A 20,399-nucleotide genomic window follows, 5' to 3' on the forward strand; every position below is an offset into this window, starting at 1 on the left:
ACCAATCTCAATAATAATAATAATAATAATAATAATAATAATAATAATAATAATAATAATAATAATAATAATAATATTTTTTTATAATTAATTTTAAATAATAAAAAATTATGATTTTATTGCTGTTGTTGTTGTTGCAATATCCCTATCACACGAAGATGGAAATGTGACATTAATCGCTTCATTCAAGCTACGGAGCAAAAGGAATTGTGAGGCCAAATAAAAACCTTTTCAGTGACTAGAAAGGGTTTGTTTTGGATATTTGTGTTTATCTGACATATTAAATAGAATTTAGATATTCTTTAATCGAATTAAAAATATATAAGTACATAAGTAGAATCCTGATTTATTGGATTATCCAAATATATTCATCATTAGAAACAAATTCGAGTACATCTTAGTCGGATTTACACCATATTTCTGTAGAAATATAGGCATCTACATCAAATCTGGCTATGAATTCAAGGATCTATGTAATTGTTGGAGTTTAAATTCAGAACAAATTTGCACGCACGGTATCAACTGTGATTGGGAGAACTGTTAGGTTGCAGAGTTGTGGTGCCTCAACAACTCTTCGATTCAAAGATCTGATAAGAATTACTTGGTATTTATACTGAACAAAAAATATTTGAACTAAGCTTTTTAACAGATAAAGACTTTGAGAAAGGATCAAGATGTCAAACTTGTCTTTCTCAAATAAGACTTTGACAGTCTTTAAAAATCAGAACCGGAAATAAATAATAGACCATCAAATATTCCCAATATTATGATTTTTAATACAATAAATTGCAAAGAAAGTTCAGGTTATCTTCGCAAACAGATAAGGAACCTCAGATCTGACTTCTAGCACAGTTGAATTGGAATATAAAAAGAACACATACCTTGAATTGAACATAGTTCTACATTCCCCATATATGGGATCGGATATTCTTACATATTCATAAATGCCTGACATGCTTAAAGCACCCAAACAAGCAGATGGGCTTCATAATGGTGAGCGTACGGATGAGAATTCTTCACACGTGATGGCTGTATCCTACGAGAGCTGACCTTGAAAGACAGATTTATGCTGGTAGATGGAGCTTGACATTGTTCTTCCAACTGTGAATGATATCGAACTCATCATGTTACGGAAAAAAAATCTATCGTTTTGCAGAATTGTAGCAGAGTTTTTAAGACATTACCAACGCTTACCTATTGAAGTAGTAGTAGAAGAAATCAGCATAAAGCAGTGTCTGCACCAGTCCAGATATCCATGCTGTGGAACGAAAACAAGGCAAAATGAGACTAAAAGTTATAAGATAAAGTTGAATTCTTAGAAAAGATGGGAATTCTTACTTATCCAATGAACATAGTGAGGCTCAGTGAAGTAGCGGTAAATCCAGTTAAAAATGTAAAATGCTCTATATGCCCTGCACCATAAGAGATTGTGCTCAGCAACTTTGAAAGTTCAATTAAATATCCCAAGTTCAACTTACAAAATGAGGAAACACTTAATTTAAGAAAAATCTTCAGTATGTGGAACATAATATGGTAATAGCATATAAAAGCCAATCAACAATATATAAGAACAACTATCATCATATGACGATACAATGCATGTTTGAAGTATTCACTATGAAAAGTTCAAAAAAGAGCAGCCGAATGGGCAACGTGAGATTCTATTAAAGGTCAATATATGCAACTTTAATCATGATGTTTTTATAACTCAATCCTTCATCATCATATCATAATAGAGTGGTCTTACCATGGCTCCAAAGCTTGTCCTCTATTCACTACAAAAATTATAATCAACAATGTTATTGCTTCAATAGAAGATTTGGTCCCTGATACTTTATGTGCAGAAATAGTGGGGTCAGCATTATGACTTGACCTTTCTGACATAATTAAGAATTTCTGAATGATTTATCCATACTAGGAAATATCTTGTCTTCAGAAATATGTTTCAGTTTGCAAAGAAGTTGAGAAAAATCAGCAGGAAAATGTTTTGGATGTTCAATTGTAAGAACATTTTATAATCCATTTCCTGAAGCGCAAATGGAAACCATGAAATGAATGAGAAGAAACTTGAACTAATTTGTATCGCAAGTCATGGAGAGTATGCCAAGAGAGCATGATAAGGAGAGACAATTCAAAAAATTAAGATATTGATAACCATACTGAAACTCATCGTAGGAAGTCTAAGAAAAGAGAAAAAAATGCATTATCTACAAAGTTGAAGTTGAGAGCAATGCAATAATATCTGATGACAACTTACACAAAAATGCACCTGTGACAGGAAAAAATAAACTCTCTTTAAAACAAAAGGCACTAGAAAATTGTAATGAGACCATGTGATTGTAGTACATTGTTACATGAATTTCATTATTTTGCAGTCACTTAGAAACACATAAAAGCTGCATATCAACTGGGTTCTGCCACATGAACAAAACCTATAAACTCAGTCTTATTTAAATGAACCCAGTAAAAAAGCCCATACTTGTCATTTGTCAGAACTGTATGAATGATACTACAATGTGCCAAGCCTGTATGTGGACACCATGTCAGTGAGATTTCTCATGTTCTCCAAGTCAAATTGGATATGAGATATAGATTGACAGCATAGATACATCAAAGTTGGCCCAGATTCTGATGTATTATGAATATATTTTTTCTGATTTGGAGTCAGGATCTCCGGGTCTGCTGGCTACCATTTATACTTTATAGTGACTCAGATGAATTGGCATGTCTCATGCTGATGAGGAACTGGCCATTACCACATTGAATTAAGGTATCTGCCTGTGACAAGTCTAGCCTGATTTGTTGGAAACCGATCCCATTGTTCTCTTTTTTCCTTAATAGGGAAGGAGGCATTTTCCTGTGGATAGACCCAATAGAGACCGACTGAGAAGTCCAAGTCTGCTCTTCACATGAAACCACAATTCCTGAACCTCTTTCATGTTTGCATGTCAATCACAATGAATGTATGACATTGGAGAATTGGGGCTCCCTAATCATGAGATATAGATTCATGTACAGATGTACCTTTACAATTTGGATTCAAAAATTAAATTCAAAGAAATAGGTAGTCGTGTAATAAGCAGAATGCTTATCAGGATTATAACCCTGCCTCTAAATGAGGCTAGTTCCTCTTTTCTTCTCCCTCAAGAGTCCCCTCTAACTTTTCTTTCTCAAGCACTTTACACTGCTGCTGTTTGCTCTAGTCACTTCCACCATTTTTCCCATGCCACACTACCTACAGGTCTCTCCCACCTTATCCACGCATAATTTTTAATTAACATTTTATGAAAATAATATTTTCAGTTAATTTCTTTTAGAATATTGATAATAATGATATATGTTCTAAGGAAGTATTTAGGCTTACAGATAAAGTAAATATCTTTTCTTCTCAAATATGTATTCAATCATCTTCATGTTATCCTCGGATATCAAAGACGTACATCAGGATTAAACCAATTATATAGTTATGCAAGCTTGCAAAGTCAAGAATGTCAAGGAAATGGCTAGACTATTAGAGATTGACCAATCATACTAGCAGGCTACTGAAAAGTAATTTATTACATCAAGAGAAATCTCATACTTTTCATAAATTTATGTTAGCATAAGCAGAAATCAACAACTTTTAACCAACAACCAAAGTTTCAAAATTTTATCTAATCACAATCTCCACAATTAATAAGAAATTTCAAATAAGTGTAAGTGGCCTACAAAATTGTTCTTTTATTTGAAAAATAGTTCACATAACCAAGTTAGGCTTTTATGATGAAATCACTTCATATCCATTGAATCGTGGCAAAGCAGCATCATGAAGCAATTAGTTAGATACTTATCTTCTAGGTACATAAATTCCATATCCATGGACATTATTTCTAAAATGGAAAACAGAGCAATAAGGTCGGCTGTAAATACAAGGAAACTATCAACTCAAGTCAAAAACTAAAGATCTGGGATGGATGCTTACCCTAGGAGAAAGACATATTGACCAGTCAAGTTGTCTATATTTTTTGTCCTTTGCAGCAATACCAGTTGAGGAAGTATTGCAACAGCTTCCAAATATAAGGAGAATGCCCACATAACCTGTCATGTAAAAATAAATTTGCAGGACAAATAGAGCAGAAGCATCAAGTTACAGAAGAGACAAATTCCATGAATAATTCCAAACAGAATCTGTTCAAGCCATAATGACATTCTAATTACAACATAAATCTGCAAGTCTTGTTGATTGCAATTTTTAAAAAAAATATAAAATAATCCTATCAAACAGATGAACTTACCTCCTTAAATGTGAACTTTTCATTCATAACTAGGGCCAAAAGTAGACATGGTAATACAAGGAAAAAATGCCGAAAAGTGTCTTGTTCCTTGTCATAAGATCTACGGACAAGTTTGTGTCGTCTCATGTACCAAACAATTGAGAAAGAGCTCCCCAAGAAAATAAGCTTCATAATTGTATTATAAACTGAGATAAAATCAGTAAAAATATCCAAGTACCGAGTGGCAAAAACAAGAGCATAAAGCTCTTGGGTCTTCAGAGAAATACCTGTGAGAGGAATGACATGAACTATGTTAATTATAAGCATACAATATAGCCAATTTAACATAATGCAAAGAGATGCAAAGAATTTGAAATACCAGAAAAGACAAAATTAAGATCCAAACAAGAATTAGATACATAATGGATGTCAGGTTTGAGATTTATTTCATGAGTACAAATAAAACTTTTATAATATAGTAATACTAGACACTCGGTTGTAAATAACTTGCATGAAAGAAAATCATGATGTTTTGTATTATATTAAGTAAACAACCAGAATATATTATTGATAATTGAACTATTGAAGTTGGAGAAAAAATGGGTCAAACTTGAATTAGATTAAATGAAAAGGAAAGATGGATATCTTTATTAGCTGAAAGATAATAGATTATCAAATCAACACCCAAAGATGCATTTATGGCTATGACCTTTTAAGAGAAGTACAAAATTGCAAATGCTTAAACATGTAGTTCTGAAAAAAGCTATAATCTGCTAGATGACACATATAGCAAAATATATGACAAGGAAACAAAGTGAGGAATAAAAGAAATGATACTTAGCCTTCAGAGAAACTTATTGTACACCTCGCGTTGGGCTCTAATGACAGAAAGTAGGTCAGCTATGAAACTCCACAAATCATAACGATATATATGCATCAAGAGATACCATAAACTAGGAACACAGGGAGGTAAAGCACATTAGGAATACAACAAGCAAAAGTTTATCACATATCATCCCCACTGCATATAATTTAACAATGTCAGTGGGAAACGGTTAATATGTTTTGTAAGACAATCACAGGATGATCTTAAAACATGATAAACTCTGTATAGTATATGTATGTCATCCATGATGATACAGCTAGTCAATTAAAATATAGTCACAGGCTATAATGACCATCAAAATATTTAGAGAGAAAAAGAAAGAAAAAAAGTTATATACAGCACTAGAGCCACCAGGTGGAGGGGAAAGAGCATTATGCTTGCTCCCACCTTCCCTTTCTTTTCCATCTTTTAATAGAATATGGCCCTCCTAGCAAGCTACCATCCAATTTAAGGATGAAAAAAGATCTTCAACGGTGAGTGAGAGAGAAAATATCCAAAAGATATATTTTTTTATTGTCCAAGGAAAACTAAACAAGTCTCATAATCATGTCTCAAGAGCTTCCAATGGCTTATAAATGTAACCATCAAAAAGACCATGTGAGAAAGATTTTTTTCTTATCATCTGATCACTATCCAGAACCCATAAAAAGAGACCTCTACAACTCTTCAAATATGATCCCAAATAACTAAACAACTAACCTGACCTAATATTATATCACATTAGGACTTGAATATCAAAGAGACTGAAAAATGGACTCTAGAGATTCCCTAAAACCTCAATTATAAATAATGACGAAAATACATAAGATAATCATTTAACAATAGAATATATCTACCTAACACAACTATGACACCAACAGAGCATGACTAATCCCCTCTTTTCCTAACTTGATTGGATGACTCTGAAGTGGCTTTATAGTATATTAGCTTATTTTAGTTGGAGATAGACAGGCAACAGGCATCGATCGTAGCACCTTTTTCTAGTAGCTACAGAATTTCTAGATCCTTCTTAATTTTTATCCATATTTTGTTAGCTCAAAGCACTGTTTGCAAGCATGAAAAGAACACGTCAACATGGTCGGAGATCATTGCAAATGAGTGTTTCCCTTATCACATCGTAGGACTAATGATAATGCTTATTGGTGATTGACAAGAAATCTCCCCTCATTACCTATACCAAGCTTCTTGAGCCCTAGGGACTATACTCAGCCAACTCATGGTAATATATCGGCTTACACTAGTATGTTTGAAATTTTGATAGGAAGCAAGAACGAGAAGAAACGCCATATCAAGAACACTATAAAGTAATAGCTAGCACCAAGTTTCGGTCTTCGCAATCTTCGCACTTTACAATCGAGAAGATCAGCCAAAAGATTAACCCTAAAGGTGGAGAATGCATTATCTTCACATCTGGATATGCAGATTGACGCATGCGTTGTGGTCAATTTTACTATAAGCATCCAATAACCCTTCGGCTTCATGGTGAAACCCAATTACAGATCCCTAACCTAACACCAAAGTCATCCCTGATCTGCTCTCCATTCTGGCAAGAACTCGCAAAATGCTTCCAGGGAATTTCCTTTCAGCAGAAAATCCTAAAGCTAACAATTCAAACCAGACTCCAAGAGAAACCAGAGAAGAAGAATAAGAAGAAGAAGAGTAGGGACTTGCCGGCACATGATTTGATGGTGTGGATCTTGAGGAGGAGGACAAGGACGCTCATGAGATGCGTCATGTCGCCCGCTAACCTGAAGATGTTCATTTCCGGCGACCGGTTGGCGGGATCCGAGCCGTGCGTTCTCCGCTCTACGGGATCTACTCGGAGATGGGCGCTCCGGTCCCTCGCTGCCGCTCCCCTCTCCTCCCTTTTGCTTTCGTAACTGAGCCCCGATGGGAAGAGAGTGAAACGTAAAAATAATAAATAATAAATAATAATAAACAATTATAGGACAATTTTCGATGAAAGACCTCAAGATTTGTGTTTTTCATATACCTCCCAATCTTTTCTTAAATGACAAATTATATAACTGACCATCTAAACTTTTATTAATATAGAAATTCAAAGTATAGTTAGGGGATTGTTTGTAAAGTCATTACTCTTTACTAGATATGAGATTAAAAGTAGTTATCAATCTAATAAAGTCGTTACCCTTTTTTAACATAATTTAATAATTTTTTATTTATCTTTGTTGATGGAAGACTCCGAGGAATTATACACTATAAATGACTCTACGTAGATTTACTTTTTCAAGATAAATAAAAAATGTATGAAGAAATTATTGACGTCTTAATCAATTTAATGTATCCCCTTCAAGCTCCCGATATATCATCTGCATGAAAACCGAGGTCAAAAAAAATTTTCTAACATAATCTATCTGATACCAATTTAATAGCCTGAGATATATGGGTATGAACACGAATTGTAAAAAAAAATAATCCCTTCTTTATTGTATTGAGGATGAGCTTTTATACGTGATAACAAAATGATAGAATATTTTATGAAATATTTTACGATAAGGCAACTTTTAACTGCATCCAATAGCCTCCCCTTGGGCTCTTATCTATGTGGGCGACAAAGGGAGGCAGTCTATAACCACATATCGTGTACAATGCCCACGTGGGCAGATGGGTGGAGGGTGACCTCCGTCTTCTCATTTTACCTTGGATACCATGTCGCGGTTATGTGTTAGTTGACGATTAGCTGATGGAGTACTCTCTATTATTTACTTATAACCGATCATCTAAACTTTTCATATTAATATAGAAATCCAATTATAGTTGGGGGGATCCCAAAAGCTGCCTCTAAGAATAAAGAGTGACTCGTGTTTGTAAAGCCGTTACTCTTTACTACATATGAGATTAAACGTAGTTATCAATCTAATAAAGTCGTTATCTCTTTTTTAATATAATTTAATAATTTTTCATTTATCTTTGTTGACGGGAGTCTCGAGAGGAATTATACACTATAGATGATTCTACGCAGTTTTACTTTTTCAAGATGAATCCAAAATGTATGAAGAAATTATTGACGTCTTAGTCAATTCAATATATCCCCTTTGAGCTCCCGATATGTCATCTGCATGAAAACTGAGGTCAAAAAAAATTTTCTAACATAATCCATCTGATACCAAGTTGATAGCTTGAAATATATGAGTATGAGCACGAATTGTCAAAAAAATAATCCCTTCTTTATTGTGTTGAGGATGAGCTTTTATACATGATCACAAAATGATAGAATATTTCATGAAATATTTTACGATAAGGCAACTTTTAACTGCATCCAATAGCCTCCCCTTGAGCTCTTGTCCATGTGGGTGACAAAGGGAGGCAACCTATAGATGATGACGGGAGTCTCGAGAGGAATTATACACTATAGATGATTCTACGCAGTTTTACTTTTTCAAGATGAATCCAAAATGTATGAAGAAATTATTGACGTCTTAGTCAATTCAATATATCCCCTTTGAGCTCCCGATATGTCATCTGCATGAAAACTGAGGTCAAAAAAAATTTTCTAACATAATCCATCTGATACCAAGTTGATAGCTTGAAATATATGAGTATGAGCACGAATTGTCAAAAAAATAATCCCTTCTTTATTGTGTTGAGGATGAGCTTTTATACATGATCACAAAATGATAGAATATTTCATGAAATATTTTACGATAAGGCAACTTTTAACTGCATCCAATAGCCTCCCCTTGAGCTCTTGTCCATGTGGGTGACAAAGGGAGGCAACCTATAACCACAAATCGTGGACATTAGCCCATGTGGGTAGATGGGTGGAGGGTGACCTCCGTCTTCTCATTTCACCTTGAATACCATGTGGCGGTTATATGTTAATTGACGACTAGCTAATGGAGTACTCCCTATTATTTGCTCCCCGCCCCCCCCCCCCCCCCCCCCCCCCCCACCCCCAAGTGTGCTTCGAGGCTCTCGTGAGAAGGGTCCAAAGTGTGATGTTGAGTTCATTTGGAACGTCAAGCTTATTCCTCTTCGATCCATTATTGATTTGATGGCATGTCTAGTTCGTTTGACATGGGATCATCTGATATGTCTAGTTCGTTTGACATGGGATCGTCCAGCATGTCTAGTTCGTTTGACATGGGATCGTTTGACATGTCTAGTCCATTGTGCCTCTCGTATCATCCGACACGAGTTCGTCTGATACGTCTATTCGGGATCGCCTCCCTCTAGCATTATTGATGGCGATCTATCATCGACTTGCCCCTCGTATCGTTGAGGGACACACATTGGTTGGATGAGGTCGGGTTTACCGACCTCCCCTTCTCTTCCCGACTTCCACGTCTTGACAAACGTAGGGGTTGAGCTTCCCAACCTTTTACGCCTCAGATGAAGGTGGGAGTCGGGCTTCCTAACCTTCATGCCTCGAGCAAAGGCAGGGGTCAAGTTTTCTGACCTCCACACCTTGGCAAAGATGGGGGTCAACTTTCCCAATCTCCCTTCCTCGGTAAAGGCAGGAGTTGGGTTTCCCGACCTCCCCACCTCGAGCAATGACGAGGGTCAGGCTTCTCGACCTCTATGCCTCGGTGAAGCGGGGGTTGGGTTTCCCGATCTCCCTACCTCAATGAAGGCAGGGGTCAGGTTTCCCGACCTCCCGATCTTTGATGAAGTTGGGGGTCGGGCTTTTGGACCTTCATGCCTCGATGTAAGGTGGAGGTTAGATTTCCCGACCTCCCCGCCTTGGGCAAAGATGGGTATGCACTCTTTTTTTATTATGTGGAGGCCTCGTTTCTGCCAGAGGTGCTCGTATACATCTTTTCTTTTCTTTTTTTCAAATTTATAGGCCTCTATGATGATGGGACACGTTGGGCAATAACCTACCGACCTCAAGTAAAGGAGGGATCGATACTCTACCTCCATGTTTCGGGCATTCTTTCCCTTGTGTCTCCTGCCATAGAGGGCTTACTCTCATGCAGGTTAGGTTTTGCTAACTTATGTGCCCTGGACACATCTCGCCTTGTGCCTTTCATCGTGATAAATTTCTTCTTATGAAGATTAGGTTTTCTCAACTTATGTGACTCGAGCACATTTTATCCTATGCCTTCTATCATTGTAGGTTTTTTATTACACAGTTCACGTTTTCCTAACTCATACTTTGGTCACATTTTATCTTGTGCCTCCTGCCATGGCATACTTGTTTTATGTGGGTTAGGTTTTCTTAACTTATGCACCTTAAGCATATTTTGTCGTATGCCTCATATCGTTGTGGGTTTCTTATTACGCGGGCCATGCTTTTCAAACTCATATACCTCGGGCATATGTTATCTTTTGCCTCCTACTGTGACAGGTTTCTTATTATGTTGGTCGGGTTCTCCTAACTTATGTGTTTCTGGCACATTTTATCTTGTGCCTCCTAACGTGATGAGTTTCTTCTTACGGATCGAGTTTTTCCGACTCATCCACCTTAAACACATGTCTTATACCTCCCGCCATGATGAGTTTCATATTATGTAGGTTGAGTTTTCTCGACTTACATGCCTCGGGCATATTTTGTTTTGTGCCTCCGGTTGTGGTGGGTTTCTTATTATATGTGCCAAGTTTTTTCGATTCACGTGCCCTAGGTATATTTTATCTTATGTCTCTCATCATGACAAGTATATTTTATATTGTGTCTCTCATCCTGACTCACATAGCTCAGACATATTATGTTTTATGCCTCCTGTCATTATATTTTTTCTTACGTGGGTCAAATTTTCCTGACTCATGCGCCTCGGGCATATTTTATCTTGTACTTCCCATCATGATGAGTTTCTTATTATACTGATCGAGTTTTCTCTAGTCACATGCCTAGGGCACAATTTGTCTTGTGCCTCCCATCGTGACGGATTTTTTTGCTCTTTTTGAGGTGATCTTCACACATCAATGACTTTTGCACTTTCTAACGTGATCTTTACATATTGATCACTTTTGCACTATCTGAGATGCCTCTTTGTCTTTAACTTACAACATCACTATTACATCATGGTTCTTCTTGATCGCATATGAGATGTCGTTATTTATCAATAATCCCTTATGATCGATAATTTCCATGAGGAGATGGAGCGCTGAAAAGGAAAAAGGAGACTCAATGCTTGTCGCTGAGGCAAAGGCTCGAGGAGTCATGCTGGTGATGTAACTAGAAGAGACTGAGTGATGCCTCATCGAGAATTGGGTTTGATGAGGGTCTACGATTCTGAGCTCATCGAGCAAGTTACAAGGTTTTAGGAAGAAGTGATCCTTGTCTTGTCTTATGAGGTGTTGGTCCTTATTAAGTCATTGAGTCTACCTACACGTCTTAGTTATTGTGTCTTTTTCTTATTGCATCGTCGGCTTGTCCAGCAACTAGTCTCTACTTCGGTAGATTAATATCTCATTTTAAACGTAGAGGCCCGACCAAGTTGGTGTAGTCTTTTCAAGTAATAAAATAATTTTTTCCTCAACTTACGACACCTATACCTTGTATGTATGTGTGTGTGTATATATATATATATATATATATATATATATATATATATATATATATATATATATATATATATATATATATCACAATTGTCACCAAAGATATGGTAGACAAAGACTTGACGCTCGGGGCATAGTCATCCTAACCTAGCCCCAACGGATGCCCTAGGAGTAGAACCTCTTTTAAGTTTGCAATGTGTCATATCTTTGGAGGCACCACCTCTTTTGTTATCCCGAGGCAATAGGTTCTGTTTTGGACAACCTCGATGGCTTAATATGACCATTTCTAATTTGGCGTTAGCTTACCCCAAGATCTAGTTGGGTCGTTGACTTCAACTTTTCAAAGCATTAGGTCTTGTCTATGGGGTGCTTCAATCCGTGACTCCATCGACTCAGGACATAAGATGAACTTGGCAAAGTGTTAGGGGTCCATAGGTGCACCTTAGGTCGGGCCCTCTTTAATAGGGAGACCAATATTAGGTAGCACTAGCACGACTCTCTTGGATTGCTTCTCAGCTCTCAAATGTCGGTTTTCATCGGAAACTTCATCACTATATGGTAAATTGACACCACCTTCCTTAGTTTATTCAATATATGTCAACCTATGATCGTTAAGTATGTTGAGGGGACATCCGCCACTATGAATTTAGCCAATATTATTTTAGAGTAAGCCTTTTTTTCGAATGTGATGTATAGGTTCATAGTCCCGAGAGAAGAGATAGAGTCACTAATGAACTTTGTCGGCAAAGAAGTCATAAGGATAAAGTTGTTAGTTGACAGCTTGAGTTTTTGGAAAGCATTAAAGTAGAGAATATTAGTAGAGTTACTTATGTCAATTATGACCATCTTCACTCGAGCATTGATCTTCCATATAGAAACTATCAAGGTATTATCATGATTCGAGTCAAGGTATTCTATCTCTTCCTCCTTGAAAGTTATCTCTAAGCCTTACAACTCGATGAATTGTCTCCCCTCGAGATAGGTCCACCAATGATGATATTAATGTCTCTCCATCGATTCTTGAGGTCGGGGTGAGGGTTCTCAGTGCTTTTAAATGAACCACCTAAGTTTTCTCCAATGTATGAGTTTTTCAATATGTTCTTTCAAGTCAAAACAATCCTCTATGTCATGCTCGTAATCCCAATGGAACTAATAATATTTGGACTCATATTTTTTCGTTAATGGGATCTTCATCGGATAAGGGTCTTTTAAGAGCCTCTACTTTTTTTAACTTTAGTTCTAGTCATATTTAGGGGGGTCAATTCAAACCTTATGCGAGATAACTCAGGTCATTCGTTTTTCCTTTGCCATGATGACCTTGGGGGGTCAAGGCTAATTATGGACACTCCTACTTCACTCTCTAGTGTGACTCATCACGCTTCCCGAGACCATATCCTCGATGATGACATATTAATTGGCCCTATGAAGTGCCTCTACTACAATTGCTAGTGGTCTCTCTATCAACAACCAAAAGAAGGAAAAGAGCTTTAGCCCTATCATGAAGGTCTATATTATGAGCAACTGATAGGTATCTAGCATGTCATGAATTTGTTAGTGAACTGAGTGACGAAGTTTATGAGCATTTCTTCTTCCCCTTGCTTAAGTCCAAGGAGCATTATCATTAATGGCCACGAGCATATATTTCCAAGGAAGTGAAGTTCAAACTCCTTCATGAGTTGAGCAAAAGAACTTATGGAAAGCAGTTTTAGGCGAGTATAACATTCTCATGCTGGGCCTCTTGATGTAGTCAGGAAGGTATGATACAATAAGGAATCTAAAGTGAAGTACAATGACATTTGGTCATTAAAAGCTGCAATGTGCTCCATCGGGTCAACCCAGCCATTGAACGCCTCCAAAGATAGGAGGCGAAAGTTCATAGGAATTGGTTCCTCTTGAATTTTTCTGAGTGAACGATAACTGACCCAATGGGGGATTGACTAGTATTTCCCCTTTTGATTGTTAGAACTCTTATTGCATCTCCTTCAATTGTCAGTCCATCTGTAATAGTTGGATCCATAAGGAATCCTCCGTTGACTCCGTCAATTGGGCCTTAGATTCAAGCATGGTAGAGTGATAGTATGGTCCGTTGAATTCCACGATAGGTGATTGAAGTGCGCCCTCGACTGATGGTTCGACGGGTCTTAAGCACTCTTGGGATGTTGGCACCATGTTGGGTTAGGGAACCTCGGCGAGTGCTAGTGTCGGTCGTGGTAGAGCCGATGACAACAACTAAGTTGGTGTATCACCTCAATGACTTGTATCATGCCTATTAGCGTCTGCACTTGCTAAGTAAGGTTTAAGAACACCTCGACGGGAATGAGTAGGTAGCTTGGGATCATCCTTAGGAATAAGAGACCTAGGTCGTTGACTAGATGCTAGTGTTGCATTGGTGTCTACGTAGCGGCAGATGCACCCATGTGGGGAGAGGACGACTATTGCTCCTCTTAGGTGAAAGTATTATGGGTTGGGGGCAAAACCTCTTCGCTCGAGCATTCATTGAGAGGGTCAACGGGCGATTGTTCTTATGACATTGGGTCATCCTTCTAATACCAAAAATGTTGAGGGAAGGAGTTATTGACGTCCTGATTAGCTTGACGTGGTCCGAAGTCATATGTGCATGGTTGTCCAAGGCGCCTTAGAGGTAAAAACTCTGAGCTCTCGAGGTGCCACCTACATGAAAATCAAGGTCGGGAGAGGTTTATACCAGACAATAAATGGACAAAATATTTCATAGAATATTTTATGGGTAGGCAGTCTTTAATCGCCTCCAACAATCTCTCCTTTACCTCTTATCCAAAATATAGCTTATAACTATATGCCTTGGACCCTTGTCCACATGGGTAGGCGAGTGGATGGCGACCTATGTCTTCTCCTTCCACCCTTGACACCACTTAGTGGTTATGTGTTGGATGATGATTAATTAATAGTGTACTTTCTATCACATCTTTTGTGCCTTTATAGTATCATCTAATAAGTCATCGTTTGCAAAGGGCTAGAATAAAAAATAAAACTATATAGACCCATCAAGCAATTTCTCTTGATTAAGCTTATCCAAAACCTTATAACTCTATCAAAAATACTATAATTAATTATTAATTAATTTAAATTATCATAAAACTTTATTTATGACCTTAATTATATATTTCAAGATTTCATAAAATGATTTATTTGAAGGTTTCTATTTTGGATAGGGAACAAGAAGGTTTTGATATATTTAAAATAAAAGATGACAAGTCCCTTTTTTTTCACTTAGCCTTGAAATTAGGTCTATATATTTTACAATATATGAAAATATTTATATTAATTTATCGTGAAAAAAATGAGAGACATTATCTCGTTATGATATTCCTAAATGGACTTTTTTGCTTATTAAAACAGTGCAAAACACCATATATGAGCTTCAACTAGTTCAAATAATGGCAAGCCTCAATTATCAAGTCTATTTCAAGTTTTATAAAGTAATTTCTTTGAGAGTTGCTATGAATGGAAATTTAAAATATTTTGATAATTTCAAGACAAAGGACTATAGATCCTAAGCTTTTCTCTCACTTAATATTATATATATATATATATGTAAATAATGTCAACAAAAAAGATGATGCATTACTTAGTTACAATGCTTTTATAGACTTACAATATGCTAGTTCATTGAACCAAAATACTATAATGTTATTGAAAAGCAGTGTGATCAATCAACTGGAATCTCTTTTATCTACGATCATCAGCTTTAAATTATGATGAAACAATAAAGATTTTAAAATATTTCAATATAAATATTTTTTGTTTATTCTCAAATATAGGTTTATATATCTAAAAAATATTATAATATTTATGATCATTCATTACAAAAGAATTATTAAAAAAAATTGACATGACAAACCTCTAGCGAATGATATTGGGTCCAACTATATCATAACCATATATTAAGACTTAAGATTCTATCATCGGATCTATCTACTCGATCTTACAATATTAGACTTGCCATACCGAGTTTAGCTTAAGTTTGATAAGCCACTTATAATCTATTTAATAATATAATATAAATAAAATTATCTAAAAATTGCACATGAGGAACATAATAGAGATACATATCCAAAACTAATCCAAGTACAATGTTAAGCCTCAAGACTCATCCAATTGGGTCTCCCTCATAACTTGATTCATGAACATATGTATATATATACATATATATGTATATATATACATATATATGTATATATATACATATATATGTATATATATACATATATATGTATATATATACATATATATGTATATATATACATATATATATATATATCCAGAAATAATTTAGTTGTATCATTGCAGATATTGTCGTGTAAGTGATTACCATAGTGAATTTTTTTTATTTGAAGAATATAATTTAGTAAATCTTAGCCGTTGATTAACTGATCGACCGCTATAAATAGCAACTCGCTTACCTTCACCACTGACCCGTTCTTTATTCTCTTCCCTTGGATTTTGGGGCGGCCGCTTAAAAGCTCGCGAGGCGACTGCTTTCCTCTCCCCTGCTTAACGGCTCTCTGCGCTTTAGCTTCGTGTCCTCTGACCTCTCTTCCGTGGGGGTATGGATTTCCAGAGCAGCAGTGGCTACAGCGTCAGCAGTAGTAACATGTCAGTTCCGTTACTGTAATTTTTCGGATTATTCGGTGTTGGATGTCATGTTGAAGGGGGAAGAATCATCAGAATGACTCGTGGCTGACTAGAATTGTTCCCCATCATCTGTTTTCTTCTCTCTTTTTTTGGGATTTTTTCCGATTTTAATTCGATCCGCATGCCTTTGATCTTGATCTTAGTGTTCTCTTCATGTTTTCGCTAGTTCAGCGAGGACATTTCTGCCCGATGCCTATCTTGATTGGGGAAAGGTATCATATTTCAATCGGCTTCTCGTTTGACTATTTGTCGTTCCAAGTTTGAATTTTCAAAAGTGGCACCTATTGGGTTTGATTCTGAGGTTTTACCCGATACCCCATCTATCCGCTTCGGATGTGAACTGCATGATTCTTCTTTATATTTTTCTTGCTTTTCCTCTTGAATTATGATTCCAAGGATTAGAGATGCTTATTTTCTGCCAATTATGTGCGGAATGTGCCGCAGTGATATGTGGGGATGGCAAGAAGAAGGGTTTTGCCTTGCGAGAGACTCCCAGCTTGGTTTGTTGTCATCTTTATTATTCCAGAATTCTTTTCGGGGAAAAAAGTTTGATATTCGTGCTTATGAGATCTGGAATTCACAATCATAGGTTTACCCCAATGCCTGTGGGGTGATAATAACCAAAAAGACGAGAGTTTGCTGTCTACGCTGGGAGATCAAACTCCGATTAAAGATTGCAGAGATCTAGGCGTTGATGTCATGCATACATCAGGTACACTACTTCTGCTTGTCCCTCAGACTGTTTCAATGTCCTATTTTGACGATAGAAAGGTGATATCAGATAAGGCAAAGAAGGTTGTGGAGGAAGGACAAGAAGCATCCCGAGGCAAAAGGCGTCGGATTTTACAGTTTACTTCTGATGCCGATGGTACCACAGCTGACAACGAGCAGCTGTCGGCTCCAGTGCCAATTTCTAAGGTCATTAATTCAACAATATTAATTACTTTAGTTCTTGGAAATTTGTTCTGATCATACTAAAGGATCTACTTCCTTGGGTTGCAATTGAGTTTCAGGAGGATTCAATGGTGGACGATGGTTGCCCAAAGGATTCACAGTATAATCCCATCTGCAGTTCAGGTTTCTCTTTTTGTCTACCTTGGATTTCAGCTTTACCCGATGCGGATATGTTCCTAGTCATTCTCATTAAGAAATATATCTCAGATGATGTGCTTCTGTTTAGCAATGAAGTCTTGGATCAGTCATCGGATGAGTGGTTGGAGTACTTCAATGATAGTGAGATGTACTGCAGCTCTAGTGAAATGTCTGTTCTTTCTATGCTTGATGTTTTTGCTGCTTTGTCCTTTTTCAGTCCATAACCTGAGGTTGTATTTCATGACAGATCTTCCAGCAAAAATGATCATGCCAAATCCATTGCCCAAGGAAATGTTTCAGGTCAGTGTAGAACCTGTGAGTTTTGCTGATGTGATCTTTTTTTGCGATATGTTTTTAACAATCAACAAAATGGATACCATGTTTCAGAAATCAAATGCTGTTATCAACATATATAGACAGAAATTACTTGGTAATACTTTCAACTGCTCCTTTGTTCTCTCTAGATTTCTGCAATATGGAACCCGATACAACGACTAATCGCATGCTGGAAATGCCTAATGCTGCTACTCCTAAGATTTCCAAAGGTACGTGTTGCTTAACGAACTCGGTTTGTGTTCAATCACTAGGTTTTTCTTTCTGTGCTTGATCATCCCTGCCATTATAATAAATTTCCTTACTGTTCTTTCAGGTACAGAATCCTGCATCAATTCTCCAACAAAGTTGACTACGTTTGTTGCCTATCCTTTTACCCTCATAAAACCATGTCAACTTCAAGGGCACTTGACTTTGAACGATATAAATCAGCGAATTCATGCTCCACCATCATCGAGATCAAGAGACAAGAAGGATGATAAACCAACCTTTGTTTATCCAACAAAGTTGACTACCTCTGTCGCCTATCCTTTTACGCTCGTAAGACCATGTCAAGTTCAAGGGCACTTGACTTTGAACGATATAAATCAGCGAATTCACGCTCCATCGCCATCAAGATCAAGAAACAAAAAGGATGAGTAGGTGGCTTCCTTTTAACAATACAAGCGAACAGTGTGGCAAGGCATCACCAAGATCCTCACTACCAATGGCTGCTGACCACATAGGTCCATTCTAAACTATGTTGTGTGCGTGGCATCCCAATGATTCTTTGTTTCTGTTGGGCTTATGATAAATTTTGGGTGGCTACTCTGTAAGTTCTGAGCACAATCCTTACTTTTTACCAGATCCATTGCACAGTCGTTAGTTTGGCATTTCCTCTGAGTCTAAGTTTGTGTGCTCGTTGTGTTCGAATGAAATATAAGTTATATGATGCTCCTATTAATTGAGAAGAATGCTTTCACTCCTGACAAAATTGTTTTTGCTCTTGATTATGAGCACTTACCTAACATTTCCTTATTGTTTTCTAGGATAAATCAAGAAGTGATACATGCAGGGTAGCAAACATAATGTCATTCATGTCCATGACACAGCTTGTAGGTTCGATACCTCAGGGTGGAGCCTTGTGGTCTATATTAAATAGGTTGTTCTTAGCCTAAGAAGAGTTTTTGTATGAAAAATGGGAAATTTAGGCTTAGAATTGTTAGATTTTTGCACAACTGGAAGAATCTGATTTCATGACATTGCTTTCAGCATATAGGTATAGAAGGCAGCAGCTTGTCAGGAAGTCTGCTGGAAGTGGGGTTGCTAAGAGAATTGAATGGGCTAGCTCACAAGGTACTCATGAGGTTCTTTACTCCTAGAAAGAGAAGAAATAAATGTGCACATGCGATGCATGTGAGGTTAGTAGCTTGTGATATGGACTGGCCACAAGCCACATTGTAGCCCAGATTTATGAACCGGTCAAGATTAGGAATATGCTGTTGCTGTCTACTGGGAATGCAGGCTTCGTCTATTTATAGGTGAACATTTTGTTCAGTCTTCGACTTTATTTAAGAACAATATCTTTGATGATAGTATCCATCAAACTTCCATAGACTAATTTAAGCTTAAACTAATCTAAGTCTTATTGTTCCCGATATAAGATTAAATTATTACAAGTACCTCCATAGAGACAGCCGAACTCCTATCTCTCCATGCTTTTAAAGATGATTGTGACTTTGGAAAGCTTTGCTGCATTCATTGGAATTAAGTTTCGTTATGACAATCCAGATCTTATTTGAAGGGAGACATGGACTCAATTTTCCCGCTACTAAGCTGTCATTTCTGTATGAATAATATGAAAGGACAAAACTTCAAGCGGTGCTGCAGATTTCACCGTCGCATCATTTCAAGTCCAATTCCAAATGAATGAAACCATCATGGCAACACCAGTTCCCAACCTAGAAATCTGTAAAGTTGATACGGTCAAATGAACATTCAGTGTCAAATCAGCCTTCATCGTCCGCTGGGTCTCTTCTCCATTTTGACTCATCAAATTTCTAATAGGGTTAGAGAGAGGACATAATTTGAAATGAATACAAACAAAATACTACTACTCATGGAAATATTGTTTTTTCTTTAGTATCGGGTCTTAATTGGATGTTCATATTTAATAATAGGCATAATGATTTCCATTTTCACTATCAGAAGATGAAAATTGATTCCCACAAAGACAAAATTTTCTTATCTACATAAAACCCTTAATAATTTTCGAAAGGAAAACTTTGCATGACGATAAAAAAGAACAAAATGCTCGTTCTAAAACAATAAAAAGAGTTTAAAAAAAAAAGAAGAAGGAAAAGAAATCATTCGAGATGAAAGCTAGAGAGAGAAAGAAACCAATATGGGCATCATAGCGAGCCGAGAACCCATCGGAACACAAGAGCACTGGCTTTCTGAGATGCCTCCTTTGATCTGCGATCCTTCCACTTTGGCAGGGATTTCTCCGATCGGTTCCGAGAAACCCCCTTTGACGAGAGGAGCGGGAGAAGAGGCGATCCCTTCTCCCGTCCTCCGCCGAGATAGAAAGATCCGATATTAGGTTTGTTCGGAGATGATCATACCAGCGTTATTTATGCCATGTGGCCGGCTGTCCACAGCCGTCTGATGGATACCTCCTTGTTCGCGATGACGTGGACGGTCACGATTCAATGTGC

General features: G+C 37.0%; 2 protein-coding genes and 1 long non-coding RNA gene across 7 annotated transcripts; 1 reads left to right on the forward strand and 2 right to left on the reverse strand.

Moving 5' to 3' along the window:
* Positions 1-734: 734 nt before the first annotated feature.
* Positions 735-7,038, reverse strand: LOC135583843 (ER lumen protein-retaining receptor). Its single transcript, XM_065124038.1, has 6 exons — positions 6,811-7,038; positions 4,275-4,540; positions 3,962-4,077; positions 1,339-1,412; positions 1,195-1,258; positions 735-1,101 (listed from the first exon to the last, which is right to left on the reverse strand). Exons 1-6 carry the CDS (start codon positions 6,899-6,901, stop codon positions 1,065-1,067), a joined length of 648 nt encoding a protein of 215 aa, XP_064980110.1. The 5' UTR covers positions 6,902-7,038; the 3' UTR covers positions 735-1,064.
* Positions 7,039-16,052: 9,014 nt separating this feature from the next.
* On the forward strand, positions 16,053-18,646 carry LOC103996695 (protein XRI1). 4 transcript variants are annotated; one of them, XM_009417660.3, is made up of 9 exons: positions 16,053-16,239; positions 16,723-16,778; positions 16,868-16,990; positions 17,060-17,196; positions 17,292-17,355; positions 17,440-17,518; positions 17,618-17,670; positions 17,835-17,915; positions 18,020-18,646. In XM_009417660.3, exons 1-9 carry the CDS (start codon positions 16,193-16,195, stop codon positions 18,343-18,345), a joined length of 966 nt encoding a protein of 321 aa, XP_009415935.2. In that variant the 5' UTR covers positions 16,053-16,192; the 3' UTR covers positions 18,346-18,646. The 4 variants fall into 4 exon arrangements, with proteins under 4 accessions (XP_009415935.2, XP_064980111.1, XP_064980112.1 ...); XM_065124039.1 differs by having other exon boundaries at positions 17,459-17,539; positions 18,020-18,201; XM_065124040.1 differs by having other exon boundaries at positions 17,459-17,518; positions 18,020-18,201.
* Positions 18,647-19,420: 774 nt separating this feature from the next.
* Positions 19,421-20,273, reverse strand: LOC135622304 (uncharacterized). 2 transcript variants are annotated; one of them, XR_010491027.1, is made up of 2 exons: positions 20,083-20,273; positions 19,421-19,651 (listed from the first exon to the last, which is right to left on the reverse strand). It is a non-coding gene; the product is annotated as an uncharacterized LOC135622304 (long non-coding RNA). The 2 variants fall into 2 exon arrangements; XR_010491026.1 differs by having other exon boundaries at positions 19,421-19,742.
* Between the last annotated feature and the right edge of the window lie 126 nt (positions 20,274-20,399).

This window comes from Musa acuminata, chromosome BXJ2-9 (genome assembly GCF_036884655.1).
Source record: "Musa acuminata AAA Group cultivar baxijiao chromosome BXJ2-9, Cavendish_Baxijiao_AAA, whole genome shotgun sequence".
In the NCBI taxonomy this organism is placed as follows: domain Eukaryota; kingdom Viridiplantae; phylum Streptophyta; class Magnoliopsida; order Zingiberales; family Musaceae; genus Musa; species Musa acuminata.